Source organism: Rhyacophila brunnea, unplaced genomic scaffold (assembly GCF_057557595.1).
Source record: "Rhyacophila brunnea isolate RB1 unplaced genomic scaffold, BYU_Rbru_1.0 scaffold_11, whole genome shotgun sequence".
Taxonomy (NCBI): Eukaryota; Metazoa; Arthropoda; class Insecta; order Trichoptera; family Rhyacophilidae; genus Rhyacophila; species Rhyacophila brunnea.
Genome location: NW_028232763.1, coordinates 27095497 through 27115824, shown reverse-complemented (window position 1 = coordinate 27115824; position 20328 = coordinate 27095497). Strand labels below are relative to the sequence as shown.

At 31.8% G+C, this 20328-nt stretch overlaps 1 protein-coding gene across 1 annotated transcript; it reads left to right on the top strand.

Moving 5' to 3' along the window:
• The first annotated feature begins 1400 nt into the window (after positions 1 to 1400).
• Positions 1401 to 10202, top strand: LOC147078549 (sphingosine-1-phosphate phosphatase 2-like). The gene is made up of 4 exons (XM_085960224.1): positions 1401 to 1910; positions 3483 to 3733; positions 4453 to 4625; positions 9680 to 10202. The coding sequence occupies exons 1-4, from the start codon at positions 1478 to 1480 to the stop codon at positions 10095 to 10097; spliced, it is 1275 nt and encodes a 424-aa protein (XP_085816350.1). The 5' UTR covers positions 1401 to 1477; the 3' UTR covers positions 10098 to 10202.
• Positions 10203 to 20328: the final 10126 nt, after the last annotated feature.

Sequence of the window (20328 nt, the reverse complement as noted above, 5' to 3'; positions counted from 1 at the left end):
TGTCCGCTCAGTGGTGGCTTCCTTAAACTGTAAATATACCCAAAAGATGATATCTTAAAGAGAGGTAACTGGCGTAGTGAGTCGACATTTCACGACAACTACCAGAGAACGATGGACACACCACCATCAGAAGGCGAAAAGAACCCATTAACTTTTCTATTCAACCATATACATTGAAAATCACGATGGTCTATGCCTCGTCAATAAATCATTGTCACATACAGGAATTTGGCATACATAACAAACAGATATCTCAAGGACTTCAAAGTCAAATTCGAATAATGAAATGAGTTTTCCCTAGCAATAAAACTCTTATTATTCATGTTGACTTTGAAATCCAGGTAACTTCTACCTGGTTCCTTGAGCCATATCATTATGAAGACAAAGGGGTCCCAAACTCCCTACATAAAAAATAGACGCGCGGGTATGACCAGTAAATAAAAAGGGAGGAATGACCAACGACAAGAAAAAGGAAAATAAATTAGTAGAATATAACCTCACGCGAAGAAGAAAGAGCAAACCCTATCTCAAGGACTTCAAAGTCAACATGAATAATAAGAGTTTTATTGGTAGGTAAAACTCCTTTCATTATGCTAAATTTAATTGCACCAAAAAGGTTGAGTTGAGAAACACGTTGAATCAGTAGGTAATGATCCAACAAAAAATCAATTAGTTTCAAAGACATTGCACGGTGCCAATTAGTTTGTACTTCATTATATAAATAGGTAAGTACCAAAGAGATTGAAAGACTGTCCAATCTCTTTGGTAAGTAGTAAGTAGGTAGGCTACTTACTACATGCCTTGATAAGAAACATTCAATATTTTCTTTTGGTGTAATGCAAGGGTTCCCAACCCCGAGCCCGCGGGCACCATGGCGCCCGCGGAACGATTCGTATGTGCCCGCCACTATTCGACAGAGACAGAATTTTCACACTAGCCTGACACACGCAGTTTGTTTGTTTACTTTGTTTACGTTTTGTAAATACATTTCTCTGTGTGTATGCAATTTGAATAATAGTTTTATTATTTTGAAACAATTTTGTTTATTATTTGTTAATAAATTATGAATATAAGAAAATAAATTATGGGAAAATGAGAAGTTATGGAAGGAGTTTGTCGATTAAAAATTGGTGGTGCCCGCCACCCTACCGATATTTTAGAATGTGCTCTAGAGTACAAAAAGGTTGGGAGCCCCTGGTGTAATGAATGATTAAATTTAATAACAATGTCTTAAATTAATGATCTATTTATTATACCTAAAGCAAACTGAAACGGTAATAGTACAATGTCATCTCCGTTTACGATATTGATAAATAATATTTTTACCATTAAGTTTTATTGGGTTTCGTTTTTTCATTGCCGTAGTTTTCGATTTAAAGGAGAAATCCTTGGACAATGGCAACTTCGGTCAGATAGACAGATATGTCAAAATAGTGACATCGTTTTTGAATTATTTTTGTCAGTCAAAATTATTAAAATGTTTGACAAACTTATCAAGTATCTCAATGATCCGTTATTGGTTGTGAAAATTCAAAATCTTTTTGGTGTTCGTTACTGTAAAGAAAAAACGAAGAATAAAATTGCAGTGCACAAAAATAGTTATTCTAACAGTAGTGAACATTTGAATAAAAAGGATGGCAATGTCAGAACTGCTAGAAATAAATGTGAAGATGAAAACGTGCAAACGTTAACGAATTTTTCTAGTGATAATGATCTTTCGGGTGATTCTGATAACACCGAAGATCCCCCTTGTCTGGTGACTAATAAATTTTGGTATTATCTCTTCATTGTTTGTACCGCCCTAGGGGATGAAATATTCTATGCTACTTTTATACCATTTTGGTTTTGGAACATAGATGGAGCGGTGGGAAGACGGGTTGTGTTAGTTTGGGCCATTATAATGTATGTTGGTAAGTATGTTTGTGTGGATGGAGATCCCTAAGTTTATCATTTAGTATTGGCCAATATAAACAGTAAATATACAGTATAGCATATTGTTTTTGGGAAGTACACCGTATAAAATAGTATTCCATATCCTCGCTATGGCGATTTTCATTTTCTTTTGACTACACGCCAAGAAAAGAAGCCAAAGAAAGATGTGCCATTGACAATTAAACATTAAAACAAAACAGTCTTAGCAGTTTGGATCTGTTTATTTATTGATCGTTTTTCAAGCATCTGATATATCAATTCAAGAAAATGAAAATCACCATTTAGACCAGGGGTATTCAACCTTTTTATACCTACCGCCCACTTTTGTATCTCTGTTAGTAGTAACATTTTCTAACCGCCCACCGGTTCCACAGTAATGGTGATTTATAAAGTAGGAAAGTAACTTTACTTTATAAAATTTATAAAGCAGAGTTACAGCAAGTTAAAGCATGTAACAATAATTACTTCAAATCAAATACTTTATGTCAAGACTTTCGCTAAGTTTGGCAGAATAAATCTTTATAAAACAACTTACATACTGTAGTTAAATCTATCTTTTTATTTATACTTTGCATACATGGAAGCATGAAGTATGATGAAATTAAATTGTCACAGGGTATTTTACGAAAACATAGAAAATGTTTTTAAAACCCCTACCGCCCACCATGAAAGCTGGAACGCCCACTAGTGGGCAGTAGGGACCAGGTTGACTACCCCTGATTTAGACAATATGGAGTACTGTTTTATATGGTATACTTTACCCATTTTTGTGGTAGTGGTCTTATTTTGTAACTGGAAAAGACAGTAGCAGAACATTGTATATTGTCAAAATGGCAGTTTTCATTTTTTTTTCTCAACACACTAACAATAAGCCATAGAACAGTAAAAATAAATTTGAAACAATTCAGTAAGTAATTGCCGGTTTTCAAGTATTTCTTTGACGATACAGAGTAAGTACTGTATATTTACCGCAGATTTTTATAGAGCTACCGACATGCTTAAAAAATTAATAAGTATACAACGACATTCAGAAATGAGTTTCTAAAGATAAAATGTGTTAATAAATAGAGATGAATGTAAGTATAGATTCACCAGTACAAGTTGTCCACTGAGTAAGGGCGCCACATGCTCACATTTGACATATCGTCGCTATAGGATTGGTTTCCCGAATATCCGTTTTTGTCGAAATCGACCTCTTAATGCATAATGTTTTTTTGTATCTAATTGGACGAGAACCATCCTTTTCTTTAAATTACTTTGTAATGGTAATGAATACATCATTCATATGCCTTAAAAATAACAATTTAAATATCTCCATGTATTTAAATATAGGATTATGAAATTTGTTTTTCGTCTCCTGAACATTTGGTCTATTCGGGAAACCAATCCTACAGCGACGATATAATTCAATATTTTTTATACTGTGATGAGCTTAGCTCTAAATTCCGACACCGGGTATTAATTTAATTTAAAAAATCTAGTAATACTATTATTATTTTTTATTAGGTAAATCTATATTATTATATAAACATCATTGTGTTACATTGCAGGCCAAGGATTCAAAGATGTAATCAAAATGCCTCGGCCTGGGCCGCCTGTTCAAAAACTACAAAAGAAATGGGCGTTGGAATATGGGATGCCTTCAACTCACGCCATGGTCGGCGTATCGATACCATTTTCGGTTCTCTTCTATACTATGAATCGTTACCAATATTCATTTGTCTGGGGGCTGTCATTCGCAATACTTTGGTGTTCGCTGATTTGCATAAGCCGAATCTATTTAGGAATGCACAGTGTATTAGTAAGTTCCTAATCTATCTCTGTTACTATTCACTGGACATATTTTATTTTTATCTGAATAAGAAACTTTGTTTATCGTTGGTTATAAATTTATTCATTTATTTAAGACCCATATGAATAACTTTTAATACTTTTTATTAAACATGAAATGTGAAATAAGGCGGCCATATCTATAAGGTACAATTAATAGACAGAGTGCCTAGGGCTTATAATATTTCAGTTGAAAATATAAATACAAAAACAAAAAATCTAAAATAAGCAATATCAAAAGTTCGTATTACTCCTTTGTTATATTCCTGGCCCCCAAATCATGAAACGGGCCCCCGGGCCTGGAACTATGTCAGAGCCCCCTACTTATCGCTAAGGTTAAGGGCAGTGTGATCTTGTACATAGTGTTCCCCAAGTGGTTTCCATGGAACTATTCCGTGTATTTTTAGCGATTTATAAATAAATCCAGTTGTCAATTGTCGGCACTTAGCATATTATGAAGCACTGATCGCGACTTCCTTTTGTGATAGCCAAGTAACATGCAACAATTATTTTAAATAAATTTTTTTTTTCTCTCACTTAACTTGTTCACCCGCCACGCCGTGTCCCCTCTAAGCACGGGCCCACAGGATAGAGCCTTGTCAGCCCCCCCCCCCCTTGTGGGGACCATGGTTATAGTGTTCATCATCTTTGTTATGTTTAATAAATAATAATATTTTCTTTATTTTATAGGACATAGTGGCTGGGCTCCTATTGGCTGTTGGCCTGTTGATTCCTCTGATTCCATTGGTTGATGCTCTCGATTCTCTTCTTCTTACCCACCACTGGTCACCTGTTTTTGTGCTTGTTATATCAATATTAGTAATCGTCTATTATCCAAACAGCGAAAAATGGACACCCACTAGGTACGTGATATGCTTATTTTATTATTCACAGTCCCTACAGTAGCAATAATAAATAGTCAAAATTGAATTCAAGATCAAAATCGCAGGTTGAATATTTAATTTGAGTAATTGAAAGAAATAACAAAAAATTGTTTTCAAATAAAATCAGGAAATTAACAATCATTGTCATATAAGTTGATATAAAAAAATATATACATGCAACAGTTATTTCATTGCCAAATCATTTTCTTTCTGCAGATCTAGTAAAACTCATTGAAGGAAACAATTATTCACATGTATACTGTGTTGATTCAAACATTGTCAAAAGTGAATTATTTCTACAACAAAAAATCTTTGAATAAAACGTGTTAAAGAATACTATTTTTGTTATGTGGTAATTTTCATTCTGTCTTCTACTGATTTATTCTTTGTAATAATTTCGGTAGCTTTTTTTCTAATTTTGTATTTCGTTACCTCAAGACTACAACTAGATAACTCTGATTTGGTCATTGTTAGGAAAATGAAATTTAAACTTTACTTGATTAACATAAATTTAAATTTAGGCTATAATTATTATTTAAAATAAAAATGGAAAATTGTGCTTTGTCTAATTGGGAACAATTAAATAATGTTCATTTGTATGATAAATATTGTAGATATATTATTTTATTTATTTAATGCATTTATGGTTTTAAAGTTATCTAATATTTTCAAACACAAAGTTAATACAGTTCCCATTAACTTCTGAAATACCTAGTTTTATCATGTTGTATCAATAGCTATATCAAAAGTAGTGAAAATCAAGTTATCTAGTTGTAGTATTGAGGTGACAATTTGATTCATATTTTATATTCTACATAAAAAACTATTTTGGAATTCCACACCGATGCCATTTCTAAATCAGCAATATCCGGTTAATTACTGAAGAATCTCAATTCCAAGTTGTTAAATTCAATTTTATGACGAGATTTAACATAATATATTATAGTTGTTCAAGTTTATTAAACCTTTCTAATAAAAACCTATTTTATTTCTTCAATACTCGGTAAATAGATTTTTATTGTATTTTCTTAGGTAGCAATACTATTTCCTATGTAATTATTACATTTACATAAAAATTATAGCCACAAAAAATAAGTGAACGTTGAAATTAGTATAACTATTTCCCACAGATATACAAATTACTCTATCCCAGAACAGTATAATAAAATTAATATAAAAATTTAAATATTATGTAGATATCTTGTGTAAACTATTGTAATTTTTATCAAATATTTTTTTGATAATTTATGAAAATCTAATACTTTCTAAAAATCATTTAGGTAGGTATAGGTACTTTATGGTATAATCTTATCAATTTGTAGATATGTATTCGTCTTTCTATGACTTTTGATCGCATAGTCTATCCCTTATGTGGATTGATATCTTATAGAATTAGTGGTATGTGATAATAAAATGATAACATATCACCAACGCAACGCATGTTATACTTAGTAATTGTGTCAATTGATTACTATGTCAGTCGTAGTTTTAATGATTAGGATAATTTTAATTCTTATTATCTATATTTTATGGTTTACATAATTTATATTATTTACCTACACACCTACTTAACCTTTTAACAGCCCAGCTGAAAGTACTAGGTATACTCCCCAGGGCCCAGGAATTAATTATATTATAAAAAAATTAAAAGAATAGTGAAAAGTCCAATATAATGCACTTACATATATGAGACCTCAATTGAAGTTCGGCGAAAAAGTTTTTCATACACAATTTCGTGAAAATGTCTGAAAATTTTCAGGTATGGTAGGGTTGTCACAACACTGCACTTACAAGAATTAGTTGATTTTTTTTTTTTTTTTAATATAAGTATTTTGAAAAATAAATTTTATAGTATTTTTGTAAAATTCACCATAAATACTTATAGCACTAAGAAGTATACTAAACACATTAAAATCACTAAAAACTTTCTTGTGTATGGAAAATTTCGAAGCACGGTTCAAAACACAGCAATGTCGCACTGCTTGCACAAATACCTAGTTTCTTTCCGTCTTTTCTGATTTTTTGTATTGGCACATACATAACATCTTCTTGCCGCATTAATTTTATTGTTAGTAGGTGGTATTTTACCCAAAAAATGTCTTTCTGTTAGCCTAGAGGGTAGGGGTGCTTCAAAAGAGTTTTTGGTTCTAACTTATGTTTTTCGATCAGTTGTCCGATGACTTTCAATTGAAATTCACCCAGCGGTTGTTTTTTTCCAGTTTTTTGTTGGAACAATACATGGGCATTCAGCAGAGATAAATCTATCAAATGGAAAAAAAGTTTTTTGTACCATTTGACAGTTTTTCTTGTCGAATTTACAGAAGAAATTATCATATCACTACGATCCACAGCATCCATGTTTTTATTGTAATCAACAATGCATTCCGGCTTGGAAATCGGAATTTTAGTCTTATAGTCTACTTTTCCAGTAGGTTTGAAAGTATTGTTGTGAATTGTGGACAACATTGTAACATCCTTTTTATCCTTCCACGCCAAAGCCATAATTTCGTCAGTATGGAATGTATCGGTTTCCCCTTTTTTCAATTTCTTAGTAAATTTGGGCATCCCAATTCTGTTTCTCCTTACGGTTCCACAGGCATTCGTCCGGTGATCATAAAGATACTTGAATAACGTTGGGCTGCTGTACCAGTTGTCAATGTACAATGTATGCCCTAGTTCCAAGTATGGTCCAAGCATCGTTACCACCACATTGCCCGATATACCGATGTAATTATTTTTCTCAATTTCAGTTTGTTTTCCGGTATAAATGATTACATCTAAGACTAAACCAGTTTTGCAATCAGCCATTACAAAAATTTTTATTCCGAAACGACTAGCCTTCGTCCTGATGAATTGGCGGAATAAAAGTCTGCCTTTGAAAAGGAGAAGACTCTCATCAATACATATGTTCTGATATGGACACATGTACTGCTTGAAAGAAATTTTCAGTTCCTTCAGGACCTGTCTAATTTTATATAGTCGATCTCCGGGAACCTGCGTTTCATTGTCACAAAAATGCAACATTCGATGCATCAGTTCGAAACGATTCCTGGACATGGTTTCGGAATAACATGGTGAAAATAACAATCTGTGGATAGACCAGTGTTCAGATATTTTATTCCGTGAATTCCTTGACATTAGCATACACAGCCCCAAAAATGTGTACATATCATCAATTGTGCAGTCTACCCATCGCCGTAGACGATCACTCAAAACTGTGATATTTTTTGTGGCAAATACAAATTGTCTGTTGGTCTCTCGGACTAACATTTCAACAAAAGAAATATCGATGAAACATTTGAAATAGTCCATTTCGAGTGCATCCGAAGTCAAATTATCAGCTTTGCATCCCGAAACGTTAGCATCGAAGGAAAATGCGCGTGGCTCAAACATATCCGATTTCCACTCAAATGTCAGTCTTTCAGTGGATTCCGGTGTGATAATTTCACTTTCATCGACTTCCAAAGTTTCCTCAAGTTCGACATCCGAATCATCACTTCCATCGTCTTCAGATTCAACTGTTTCGATAAGGTTATCGATTTCACCAACTTCGTCGATCTCATCCATTTTGAATAATAAAATTTGTAAAACTAAACTCGTAAATAAAACACTTTGTATACGCAAATCGAATCCGAAATACAAATAAAAAATAGTCACAACACTTAGTTCTTTGTCAATTTCTATCTAAAAACATCGAAAATCTTTCTTTTCATTCAAATTTAGTAGGTAAAATCTAAAACAAAACTCGTAAATATAACACTTTTTTATACGCAAATTGTATATGAAATATAAATAAAAACACTTGGTCACTCAATAGAAATTAAATTTCAATGTAAAAACATTGAAAACATTCCAATTATAACGCAAATCTGAATAAGAAAGCATTCCGAATTAGCATCCCGACTAAATGATATTCCGGCGACAACTGACTCATCACTATCGAATCATACCAACTGCCTATTGTACAAGATATCCCTGTGTGCAGGGGAATTTTGAGCTAACCCTGATTTGGCCTCTCGGGAAATTCCCTTATTCTCGCGATGTATGCGCCGTACAAATGTTTTTTGCTTGCAAGGTCTGATCAGAAATGTAGTTACACGTTTTAAAATTAAATAAATAAATATTTGACTCATACAAGCGCGTAGAACGGCTCGGCGTATATCGTACGGTACGGGCGCCTGAATCACCGCCGTGCATGACGTAAACGTTACGTTACGGGCAGCTATCAGGTTAATTTGATAAATATTTTATTCTACTGAAGTTAAAATATGTCATGATTTTTGGAAGTTATTCTGATTAATCAACTATAAATGATTTTACACTAAAAAAAATGACTTCTCGTCGTTAATTTTCTACAAACATGTATCTCAAAAAACATAACTTTTCAGGAGAGGCAAATAACAACTTTATTCTCTCAGTTTTTAATTTAGAAATAAATTTTCTTCTATAAAATATCCATTTCGTATAGTTACACATATTTTCATGAAAAAAAATGTTATGTTACTTCAATTTATCGCACTATACTTTCGACTGATCAGTCATATTGTCGGAGATACGAGAATGCGTTACAGCTTTACTGTGAATATTGCTGCGATAAACACGTATCTTGACTTACGAGGAAGAGCTTCAGTATAATCATCTGTCGGAGTTCAGTATTCTGTATACTTACAAACACGTAACTCAAGATACGAGTTTATAATATTTATAAAAGTTATTGTGAAACGAGTTTTATGTAATTGCTTAAATCTATTATGTTATAAAGTATGTTTTGAGATACGTGTTAGTGGAATATGTGCGTATTCAAATTCTGAATACATTACATCAAACAACTCAAAACTAACAAAAATTGAGATACGTGTTTGTAGAAAATTAGCGACGTCTGTAATCCATTCTTTATTTAACATACATAATTTAGAAAACACTTCTGCGAAAATATATTAAACCAATAGAAAAAATCTTTTTGGTAATCTTCTAAAACCTTCTTTATTTATTTTCATTAAATCTCTGGTATTGTAAAATTGTATTGTTTTTAGGGGTGACACGACTATGGTGGTGAGCGTCTGTGCGGGTATACATATCGGGGCTTGGATCAATTACCAGCTGGGCCATATGGAAGCCAGCGGCATGTCTCCCCCGTACCGGATTATCTGGCCCTCCTATGACATGTTGGGCATGGCGATCCTGAGAACCATCCTCGGGTTTTGTGGGGTCATCGCCACGAAGGCTATTGCAAAATCTTTTTCATACGCTGTCGTCTGTGCCTTATTGGGTAAGGACAAAAATGAACTGAGAAACTCGGAAAACAGTTTGGAAAATAAAAACAAAATAATTGTCGAGCTTTGTTACAAATATTTCACTTGCGGCATGATAGGACTGAACACTCTTGTTTTGCTTCCGAATGTATTTAAGTTAGTCGGTATCGAACGACCCACTTTTTATACAGAAATATAGATAATATATCAACACGAATAATTTATTGCGCTTAAATCAAAGAACAACATTTTGTATGTTGGTAGAATAGCCCCCCCACAGTGATTTATGATTATTTAAATAAAATACTGAATTTACATACTATCACTGTCATCATTTTTACATTTACACTGCCCAGTGATTGTGGTGGTAATTTTACAAGACATACTTTTCATATTCAAGTATTTTTTGTTTGATGAGTATTTACCAGGAAAGAAATAGATCATTTTCACTCCTAAGAGTGCAAGAGGAATGGATATTAGCCATTCGCCCAACCATAACAATAATGATTTATCCATTCCATAATGACATGTAATCGAAATAATTCTCGTGAATTTCTTATAATTAATATTATCTTTTAAGAAATATTTCTTATTCCTTCATTGTGATATTAAGATAACCAATATAATGGATTCATATTCTTCCAGTGATTAATTATTATTGTCATTAATTAGTCTTGTTTGAGTTTTCACAGCTCTAGTATTAATTTATAAACCACAATTAATTACGATTGAAAGATTATTCATGCTCTAGTTTTTTTCCATTAACTCTATGGAGTCCTTTAATAATACAAAATTTGTATTAATTTTATAAAATAATTATTATTATGAGGAGTCTATTTTCAAAAACGGATAAGTCACAAATTTTATTAATTAATATTAATTGTTATAAACAGCATTTCGTATGATCGGTTCAGCTTTAATGATAGTTGCCTTTTTCCATTGTATAGTATTTTTAAATTAAAATATTATATCCATTTTTATTAGCTGATAAACCAGTTTGTACAATAAATATAAGCAAAATAAAATTGCATCTACAATAGTGTGAAGTTTGATAGTTTTGACAGAAAATAAGTCAAAGCGATACATTAATCTTGATCGAAATGCGTTAGTCAAATTCACCGTCTGTAAGTCATGCGCATTAACAAAAATCGTATCTGCGCATATTCAATTTTTATGAAAATAGATGCCTCATATATGTATTCTTAGGGAATATTTAAAAATTGCAAAAGTTTCATGATTCTTTTTTCTAATTCGGTATTACATTTCTAATACCTAACTATGTTAACACTATCCATATCTTATTTACTCACTATCATTTCTAAACATTAGAAAATTTATCATTACATTTCATATTGTATTATGAAAATATTTTTGTTTAATTAAAAGGTAAATATTGTAGTTTGTGTACCAATATAATAGACACTGAAGCGCACAGCTTTATGTTATGTGCAAATAACATGCAGATGTCACCCTATTTTAAATGCTTAAAACACAAATGTAATTCCAATGTTTGACTAAAGTGAGCTGTGTGATATTCCTTGTTCGGTATCTGCAATCTTCAGCATGTTGTGATGAAATGCGTGTAATATGTGCTTTGACACAATTTTATGGAAGTACTGACAACCAATAATTTGTGAGAATATCTTTTGCTTCCAATAAAACTAAAGTCATGCAATGACATCATGTATATGTCGGTGCCTATTGCTAAATATAATAACATGTGAATTCAGATTAATTATTATTGTATACTAGCTGAAGTAGCCAGCGTCGTTTCGTTGATGAATTGATGTATTGATCTTCAGTAATCATATTATTATTTTAAATAAAATGCATTTGGCATTATCCAGTGGCGAAGCTTTCATACTAGGCTATAATTTAAAGCATACCTATTTAAGGTGGGCGAAAATCTTATATTGCTCACATTCGGTTTGGGCAAACCTGATATAAAATCTGAAAACCGCTACATACTAATCACTAATAAGCGGCAGAGCCATCCGTCTAATAGGATTCACATTCACATAGATATAGTAGTCATAGTGTATCCAATTTACTATGTAACACATGCAAACAGAGGCTTGCTATAGAGTTTTTTCTTATGTACTTTGATGATGTTTGTCCTTGAGACCTGATTAACTGTCTGCTTCAATGGGTGAGGTTCATACGGTGAAGTCTATCTATGTTTATGTTATTTTACGCATACCAGGAAAGCTCTGACTGGCTATCGGATAGAAAATGCAGCTAACGCCTTCGCAAATTTTTTTAGTGCGTGTCTTTATTTTTTCGTGAAATATCTTTTATAAAAAAGTAAAATATAATATTTATTTCATTTAATACTGAAGATAAAACAAAACTTAAGCGGCTTACATACATTTCTTGTAAAAAAAAAACTCATAATACAACTTCCACTCTGTGAGGCCAATTTATGATCTTCTTAGGATCGAACATGATAAAAAACAGACTTTTTTCTGTTACCTACCATAGCCTAACTTCCTTCATCGGGCACTCTTCGCCACTGGCATTATCCTTGCACATTATGGAGGAAGGATACTTTTTGATTTAGTGTTAAAAAGTAAATCAAACACACATAAACTGTGGTTTATATTTTTATATTGAATAGTATTCAATAGAAATATGAATTACTCTGAAGAAATTTAGGCTGACATTATATGTTATTTAGTTAGTAAATTAATTTATTTTAGTCAGTAAAAATAAATCGAATGTAAACATTTTCATTAAATATTTTTTTAATATTATATTTTGGCACAGAAATACAACTATTCTAAACAAAGTAGTTTTGTATATCTGTATGTTGCATAATAGACAATCGATTAATATTATATGGATAGATAAATAATGAGGGCACTTCCAAAATTGTTCCGTTTATGTGATAAGGCTTGTAGTGTCAAAATATTAATTCATAGAATTGATGGTCACTATTGAAATAAATGACGCCACCGTGATAGTCATGAATTCTTTTGTAAATCATTTACTGAAAACATAATGACGTATGAGGATATATTATTAGCTCAAGTCGACAACTTGAACAATAAGAGATTAATATTTTCTAACACAGGTGTTCTTAGGAATGATTCGTTTGAAGATAAATAATTAATACTTTATCTGTAATATTGTATTTTCTAGATTTATGTTTCTTTAGTAGGAACATAAATTAATAATTCATCATGATTTGCTTTAGTAATATTACTTACTACGATTTACAGGGAGTCATTATAGTTCAATGTTACCTTAATTGCATGTATTATAAATATTAGTAATTAGTCGGAGTAGCTGTATTCGAAAATCTATAGTTCAAAATAATTTTGCATAAAAATATACATACATATATATTTGATATTATAATATTATATAGAGAAATTAGGGAAAAAAAACATAACATCATAAATCATGCACTACTATGCACAGTAGTGTAATAAATTCATGTTAGACCTAAAGATATTGAACTAGGTATTGTAATGGGTGGAGTAATACAAACTTTATGTATTAAAGAAATTAATAGTCATTCCGGAATGTTTTAATAATATGCTTAAGTTGGTAACTAAAAAAAATATATTCTCTGCATAGTCTGCATTGTTTGTAAATAAAAAAAAAAATGGCGGTATATTCGTGACGTCTCGTTATGGCTGTTATTTTTAGTGATTGTTCATTTAAATCAGTTGTGACGAACCAATGGCACGCGTTTGAAGAGAAAAAAATACCTATAACAATAATAAATGACAGATCGCAATGTATAAAAAACAGCAGGTAAATACTCTTCAAGTATAAGCATTATGTTTCATGTAAATATATAATTCCATTGTTCGGTCTTTAGGCTTTATGTGTCATATATAAAATTATCGCACCAATCTCATCAGGCGGCGGGGTATGCCGCACCGTGAACCTTTGATTTTGATCAATTTACAATGCTTGAGATCACTGAAGTGAGAGAATGCCTTGTCTGATCGGAGCAATTCTGATGTCAATTTGTGCGTAAAGAACCAAACTAATTAATACAGTAACAATTTCAATTTTATTCACAAAAATGGCTGCACCGAATAAGAAACAAAACTTGGTGGAGCTAGTATGTAGTAGTAATTCTGACACAGTTTCAAAATTGATGGAATGAAATGTATGGCGTAATTGAAAAAAGTGATAAAACTATATGTGTGCCATCTTCTGTATTTTTAAAAACTATTTTTTCCATGAAAAACTGCTCGGCATGTCAGATAGTCATAAAATAATATTTGGGAAATTTACACACGCGTACGTAAAAAGGTTCGCCAACCCTGATCTAAATGGTGACAGTTCACATTATAAAACTTCTTGTTTAGGCAAAATCTTGGAGCATGTGTGAAACTTGCTTTAAATGAAGCTGCAATTTCAAATGAATTCCTAATTTACACACAAACATCAATGTTTTTTCGGCTTCATTTTCACATAATAATAGTTCAATATGCGTAGAAAAGGTTTTATGTATTGAATACATGTTTATAAAAAAATAAGCAGTGCTTCCTTAAAATATAACAAATTATAGTACCTATGTATAATAATTAAATAAAGAGTGAAGGTCTAAAAACAATTAAATGACTCGAAACAAAAAAATGAATCCACAAAAATATTTATAGCTGAATTTCAATATGGTTAGATTTTTTTACTGAATATTTTTGAATTTGAATAGTTCCCTGAATATTTTTTTGTTATTTTGTAAATTATGAATTCATACTGTTTATTATATTTTTGTTTGGTGAGATTATTTTGTTTCTAATCTATTTGAAATAAACCTAAGTTATACATATAATATTATTATAGAATGTAAATTTTCTCCATAAATCTGGTTATTTATTGCATTCTAACATTTAAAACTCAAATAATAGAAATCTTTAAAAATTGGGTGAAACCCGAAAATCAATGCCTTTATTGTAGCAATTAATGTAATGTAAGATTTATTATAATTTAAGGGCGAAATGCAGAACCATATTTGAAAAAATACGTCGCATGTTCTTTCTCACTTCAACTAAGGCGTTCGATTAAGAATATTAATGTTTTTCCACTTAATCATGTTCACAATGTAGAACAATGTAGAGGTAAAGCGGCAATGATATTCGTGTTCGCGAAGTGACTAGCTAGGCTGCATGGACGTTATAGACGTCTATCTTATTGTTCTGCATTGCGCTGTTTATGTTTTAGAAGTAATATAAGTATCCAAAGGTTGTGTAACTTTCCCCTCCATTTGTAATATACCAATACATATCATTTCTATTGAAATATTGTCATTAGCAGTGTCATTTTTTATTTTAATCAATTGTCATAGTTTTTACTGATAACTAGTAACTGGTACTAGATTGAATTTGGACAGTATTTGTGATAAGTACCTTTCATTCTACTAGATATTTTTAAATCTATTAATCCGTTACATTTAATATCAATCATAATATGACAAAATAATAATATAAATTGAATATTGTACATTGGTAATAGCTATTTCGGTTGTCACACTATGTATTATCAATACAGGTAATTCAAGGTTCGTAGTAGATTTTTGGGTGTCCACCGTGTGTCCTTCTTCCTTCTTTCCTCGACGTTTCGGGCTCGTTGCAGAGGCCATTATCAAGAGATGATATGTTTTTATGATGAAATGTAGTACACAAATTTGACTTTGAAACCAAGATATTGGGTCGGAATAAAGGATATTTCGCACGATTGGTAAAGGAGGCCATTGAAATCCATCGAAACCCTGAAAATATTAATAGGGATGATGGATTACGGTTAAAAACGTCATGGCTTCCGGCACTATCAGCAAAATCCAATATTCAAGCTGGTATCTCTGGTCGTAACGATTGACACATTACTCTGAGCAACGTTTGCTCTTAGCTAATCGGATTCCTTTTGACATTCTTAGAGCAACGTTTACATTCATATACCTACACTACATTTCATCATAAAAACATATCATCTCTTGATAATGGCCTCTGCAACGAGCCCAAAATGTGGAGGAAAGAAGGAAGAAGGACACACGGTGGATACCCAAAAATCTACTACGATGAAAAACAACCGTGAAAGCCTCAAACATTATATAATTCAAGATTGTTCAGTAACCGAAATAGCTGTCAGTCAACTTTAGATTTTAATACCTTATTAGTTTACATTATTATTTTGTAAAATGAAATGCTAACTCAATTAACCCAATGCTTACGGGCCGCACAAAATTGTGTTTTTGCTAATTGCTTTTCAAATGCAAATTAACACATTAATTACAAAATTAATTAAAGGGGCCCGTAAGCATTGGGTTAATATATCATAATATGCATGACACATTTTTATTTTAGAGTTTTTCATGTACCACAAGCTAATTGGCTTTATAGGAAAATAGAATGTAAATTTTTTCAACTTTACTTACTTGAAATTTATATAAATTGAAAGTTTTGTAGTCTTTTGCCCAATTATATGTATGAACCAGTGGCGTGCGGTGAGGTTTGCTTGTGGCCATGCTGTTGGAAAAATTTATATAAAACCATTATTTACTACATATTATCAGCACTCCTAAACTTTGGGGTCCCTGTTTATTAAATAAAACTATATTCAGTTACTTACATCATTTGGGAGACAAAGTCAAAATCAATGTTCGTCACACAAAATTATACAACGTAACAGAATCAAAAATTAAAATATTTAGTTAAAGAAAATATACCGGCTAATTGCATAATATTATTGCATGGTATGTAAGTATTTCTGGGCATGCTCTGCATCCTCAGCATCTATGGATTGCACGCCACTGGTATGAACCCATATTCATAACATTCAGTCACAAACTAAGGTTTTTTTAAATATCTATATGCAACTGTACGTATACACGTATGAATATCATTTAATTGACATTGCTAAGTTTAAATATGTAGTTTCATACTTTTATTATGCATTTTAAACATCAAAATATGCAAACTTGTGATTAAATACTAAAATATAAATTTTGTACTTATTTATATGCTTTCATGGATACCCTTTACCATATTTATGTGGTCTATTTGGATGAGCCACTTTATTGTTTGGGTGTCTTTCATCATTGAGCTGGTTGCCCCACTTCCATTCCTGCACCTTCCTTGCCAATTTCACATTCATAAATATCTACTAATTAATACAGCTAACAAAGAAGCGGAGAAGTTAGCTTGTATTTGTTTTTGGCATACCGGATTACCAGTAGTGGTAAGATTGGTCAGATCATTGTGGATGTCATCGTGCAGGCTCTTTCTATGCAACCCAGGAGGGCTTATATGTCAGATTGAGAAAAAGCTATGTCGTGCGTTAGAAGCACTGGATGAATATTATACGTCCAATGCATCGCGGCCCAATTCATACAAGACCGTAGTATTAGCGCCTGTACACATGCATGGATTGACTGGCACCAATAGTGTATAAATTTAACGTATCGCGTTAATATGTTACTGTTTACGCGTCATAGTGCTGACTGTCTCGCCAATTTCATTCTCCAAACGTAAGCGAGACGAGTTGTCATTATGTATGTTGCTATTTAAATGTCAAAATGCGCTACGCGGTGTATTCGTATTTTTTGTGGCAGGTTCGCCACTATTGTTCTTGCATACCGCATACCTTATGAGATCCAACTATCGCAGGAAATTTCAGAAGCTTCTGAACTTTTTTGATCCATGAATGCAATCTTTCAACTTGCACAATGTGTTTACACGTGCATTTTCTTGTTATGGTTGCGATAATACTTACTGTCAGTAAATTCATGCACGTGCAAACGGGGTATAAGCATCTTAACAGACTTGCGGGGAAAGAGCTTTTTGGCAAATAGAGCAAAATGCAACTATGCAGCATTCTCAATGGCGCCTGAGAAGCTACCACCTGGGGCATGGCTCCCACAAGGGCGAAGCTAACAGGGCTCTAGCCTGGGGCCCGGCATGGTGGGGTAAGTGAAACACTAAAAAGGTCGCTAATTTACTTCTAATGTTAATTATGGTTTTAAAATATATATAGTTATGCGATGCAATTTTCGATGTGTGCCAATACTCGACAATTCAATAATTCAAATGGATGTATTAAAAAATACTAAAAATCGCTAAAAACTATACAAAATTCTCTTAATTTTACCTCGAACACCATTTGGAAGTAGAGAACCATACTGCCTTTAATCCTAGTGGTGGGTAGGGGGGGCTACCAAAGATCTGGACTTGGGGGTCCGCTTCAGGATATGGGACCATGACCTGGGGGCACGCAGGACTTCGCAGTCAGACAATGAATTGAATACAAACTGGAGTAACTAGGATCAAGGACAATATGAAGTGGGGATATTTCGATGATCCTGCAAACAGCGAATGTGACGCCGAGGAATCTGCAAAACATATGATGGTCCGTCCGCTTGTTCCAACGATGATATGTTTGAAGCCAATGATGCGGTTATTATGGTGGCCATGGCATGGTTGGGAAGAGTCTAGGTCTAGTCTCTTGCATGGAGATGACAGAAGTTAGTTTGTTTATAAACAATAATATTTATCAAAATTTTCAAAATATAAAATGTATTCTACTCGGGAAGAAAGAGGTAGGTTCAATAGTAGGTAAAATAAAAAAAACAATTAAAATATTAAATAAAACCATTTTATTTTGTAAAATATATATTTTATTTCACGAATTTATCGATGTGAAATTTATCCATATTTCAACAATCCTGTTGTACAAAATAAACTCAAAAATTCTAATACTGGCTTATAAAAAAAAAACTTATGACTAACAAAACGTAGGTACATCGGGGATTTCAAATATAACACAAAACAAACCAGCCCTTTAAGACAGCGGATTGATAATTAATTATCTTCGAGCGAAGACCAAAAATTCAGTTCACATATATGTGTTTACTTTTAAAACAGCAGCTGTAGTGCGTAAAATAGTAAAACTACAGAACGAACATTTAAATATATAATTCTTTCGCCAATTTCCATTCTGACAGAATGATCGGCCAATTTCCATTATTGCTTACTACGCTTGTTATTAAGTAACTTTGTTATGTCATAATTAACTATTATTTTGCCATAGTTGGGATTTGAACATTCTAGTTAACTAGTTAACAATGGGTGAGGTAAGATTATCACATTTAAAAAATAATATTTTCCTTTAGTAAACTTCCATATTATAATTATTAAACTATAGGTACATTGTCTTATTTATGTATAGTTTTGTTTTCCATAAAATTAAGAATATAATAAATTATCTATCAGAAAATGTTTTATAATAATTATCATGATTACTATTAAGGTGACTTTAAAATTAATAAAATAATCTCAAAAAAAAAAAAAAATCATAAGTAATTCATTAACTAAGTAACAATCAAATGACATCTTGCATTGCATTCTGATGTAATTGAAAACACACAATACAATAATTTAAAAAAAACCTGAGACATTAAAATCATATTATAAATAGTATACAAATATTGTAAGTACAAAACTGTAGATAAATATTAATTAATTAAGTCAAACAAGTTTCATTATGAATTAGGCAGTGATAGAGGTCTTTAGTGCAATTAAGTAATACACAAAATATTGAATTGTCGAAGGACTAATTAATATTCATGCAAATTTTTAAGTAGATAAAATAAGTATTGCAGTGGTTAACTTCCAACAAATTATCACATGGAATAATTTTGTTTTCAGTTTAATAACGTATATAAAAAAATATTATACCTAATCAAAAATATACATTCTGAGAGCAAACCTAGTATTGGGAATGATTATATTTTGGCGAGCGCGCTTGGGTGAATTTTCATTCAATTTGTTGCAAATTCGGTATTGGCAATCACCATTACGTATAAGAGTTTCAGATTCACGGTAAGAAATTAGTTTAATTCTGTATATGGTCGAAAAGGGGAGTAAGTCTTGAAAATGAAAAAATGAGATGAATATGCCAAGTTAATCATCAAAATTCACATTTAAATTAGTGATTTTAGACTTATCTCCCTTTTAAACTAAACTAATGTGTTAATTAAAACAGTGACAGTTATTCAAATACTTTTATGACGAAAACCCATTTTTACAACAGATATTTGCTGATAAATTAATTATTTAGCCATTTATTTGAGTCCACATTTTGATGAGTTTAACCTAAACTCAGAGGAGGTCCATACGTTAAGATGGTACTTTTACCACACTTTAGAGTGATTACAAAAATTATTTCTTTTCGACTACATTTGAAGGAAATAATAATAATATATTACTCATTGTCATTTTGAGTAAAGAAAAACTAAAATCAATTCACAATCAAATTAAATTTTAGATATTAATTATTCTATCTAACTTTGAAACTATGAATTATGTACAAAATACAAACTGTAAGGCTAGTTAATATTTTATTCAACGAGCACCTCAATAATGTAATAATATTAAATTGTATACCATAAAAAAAATATGCTATTTTATATTTTT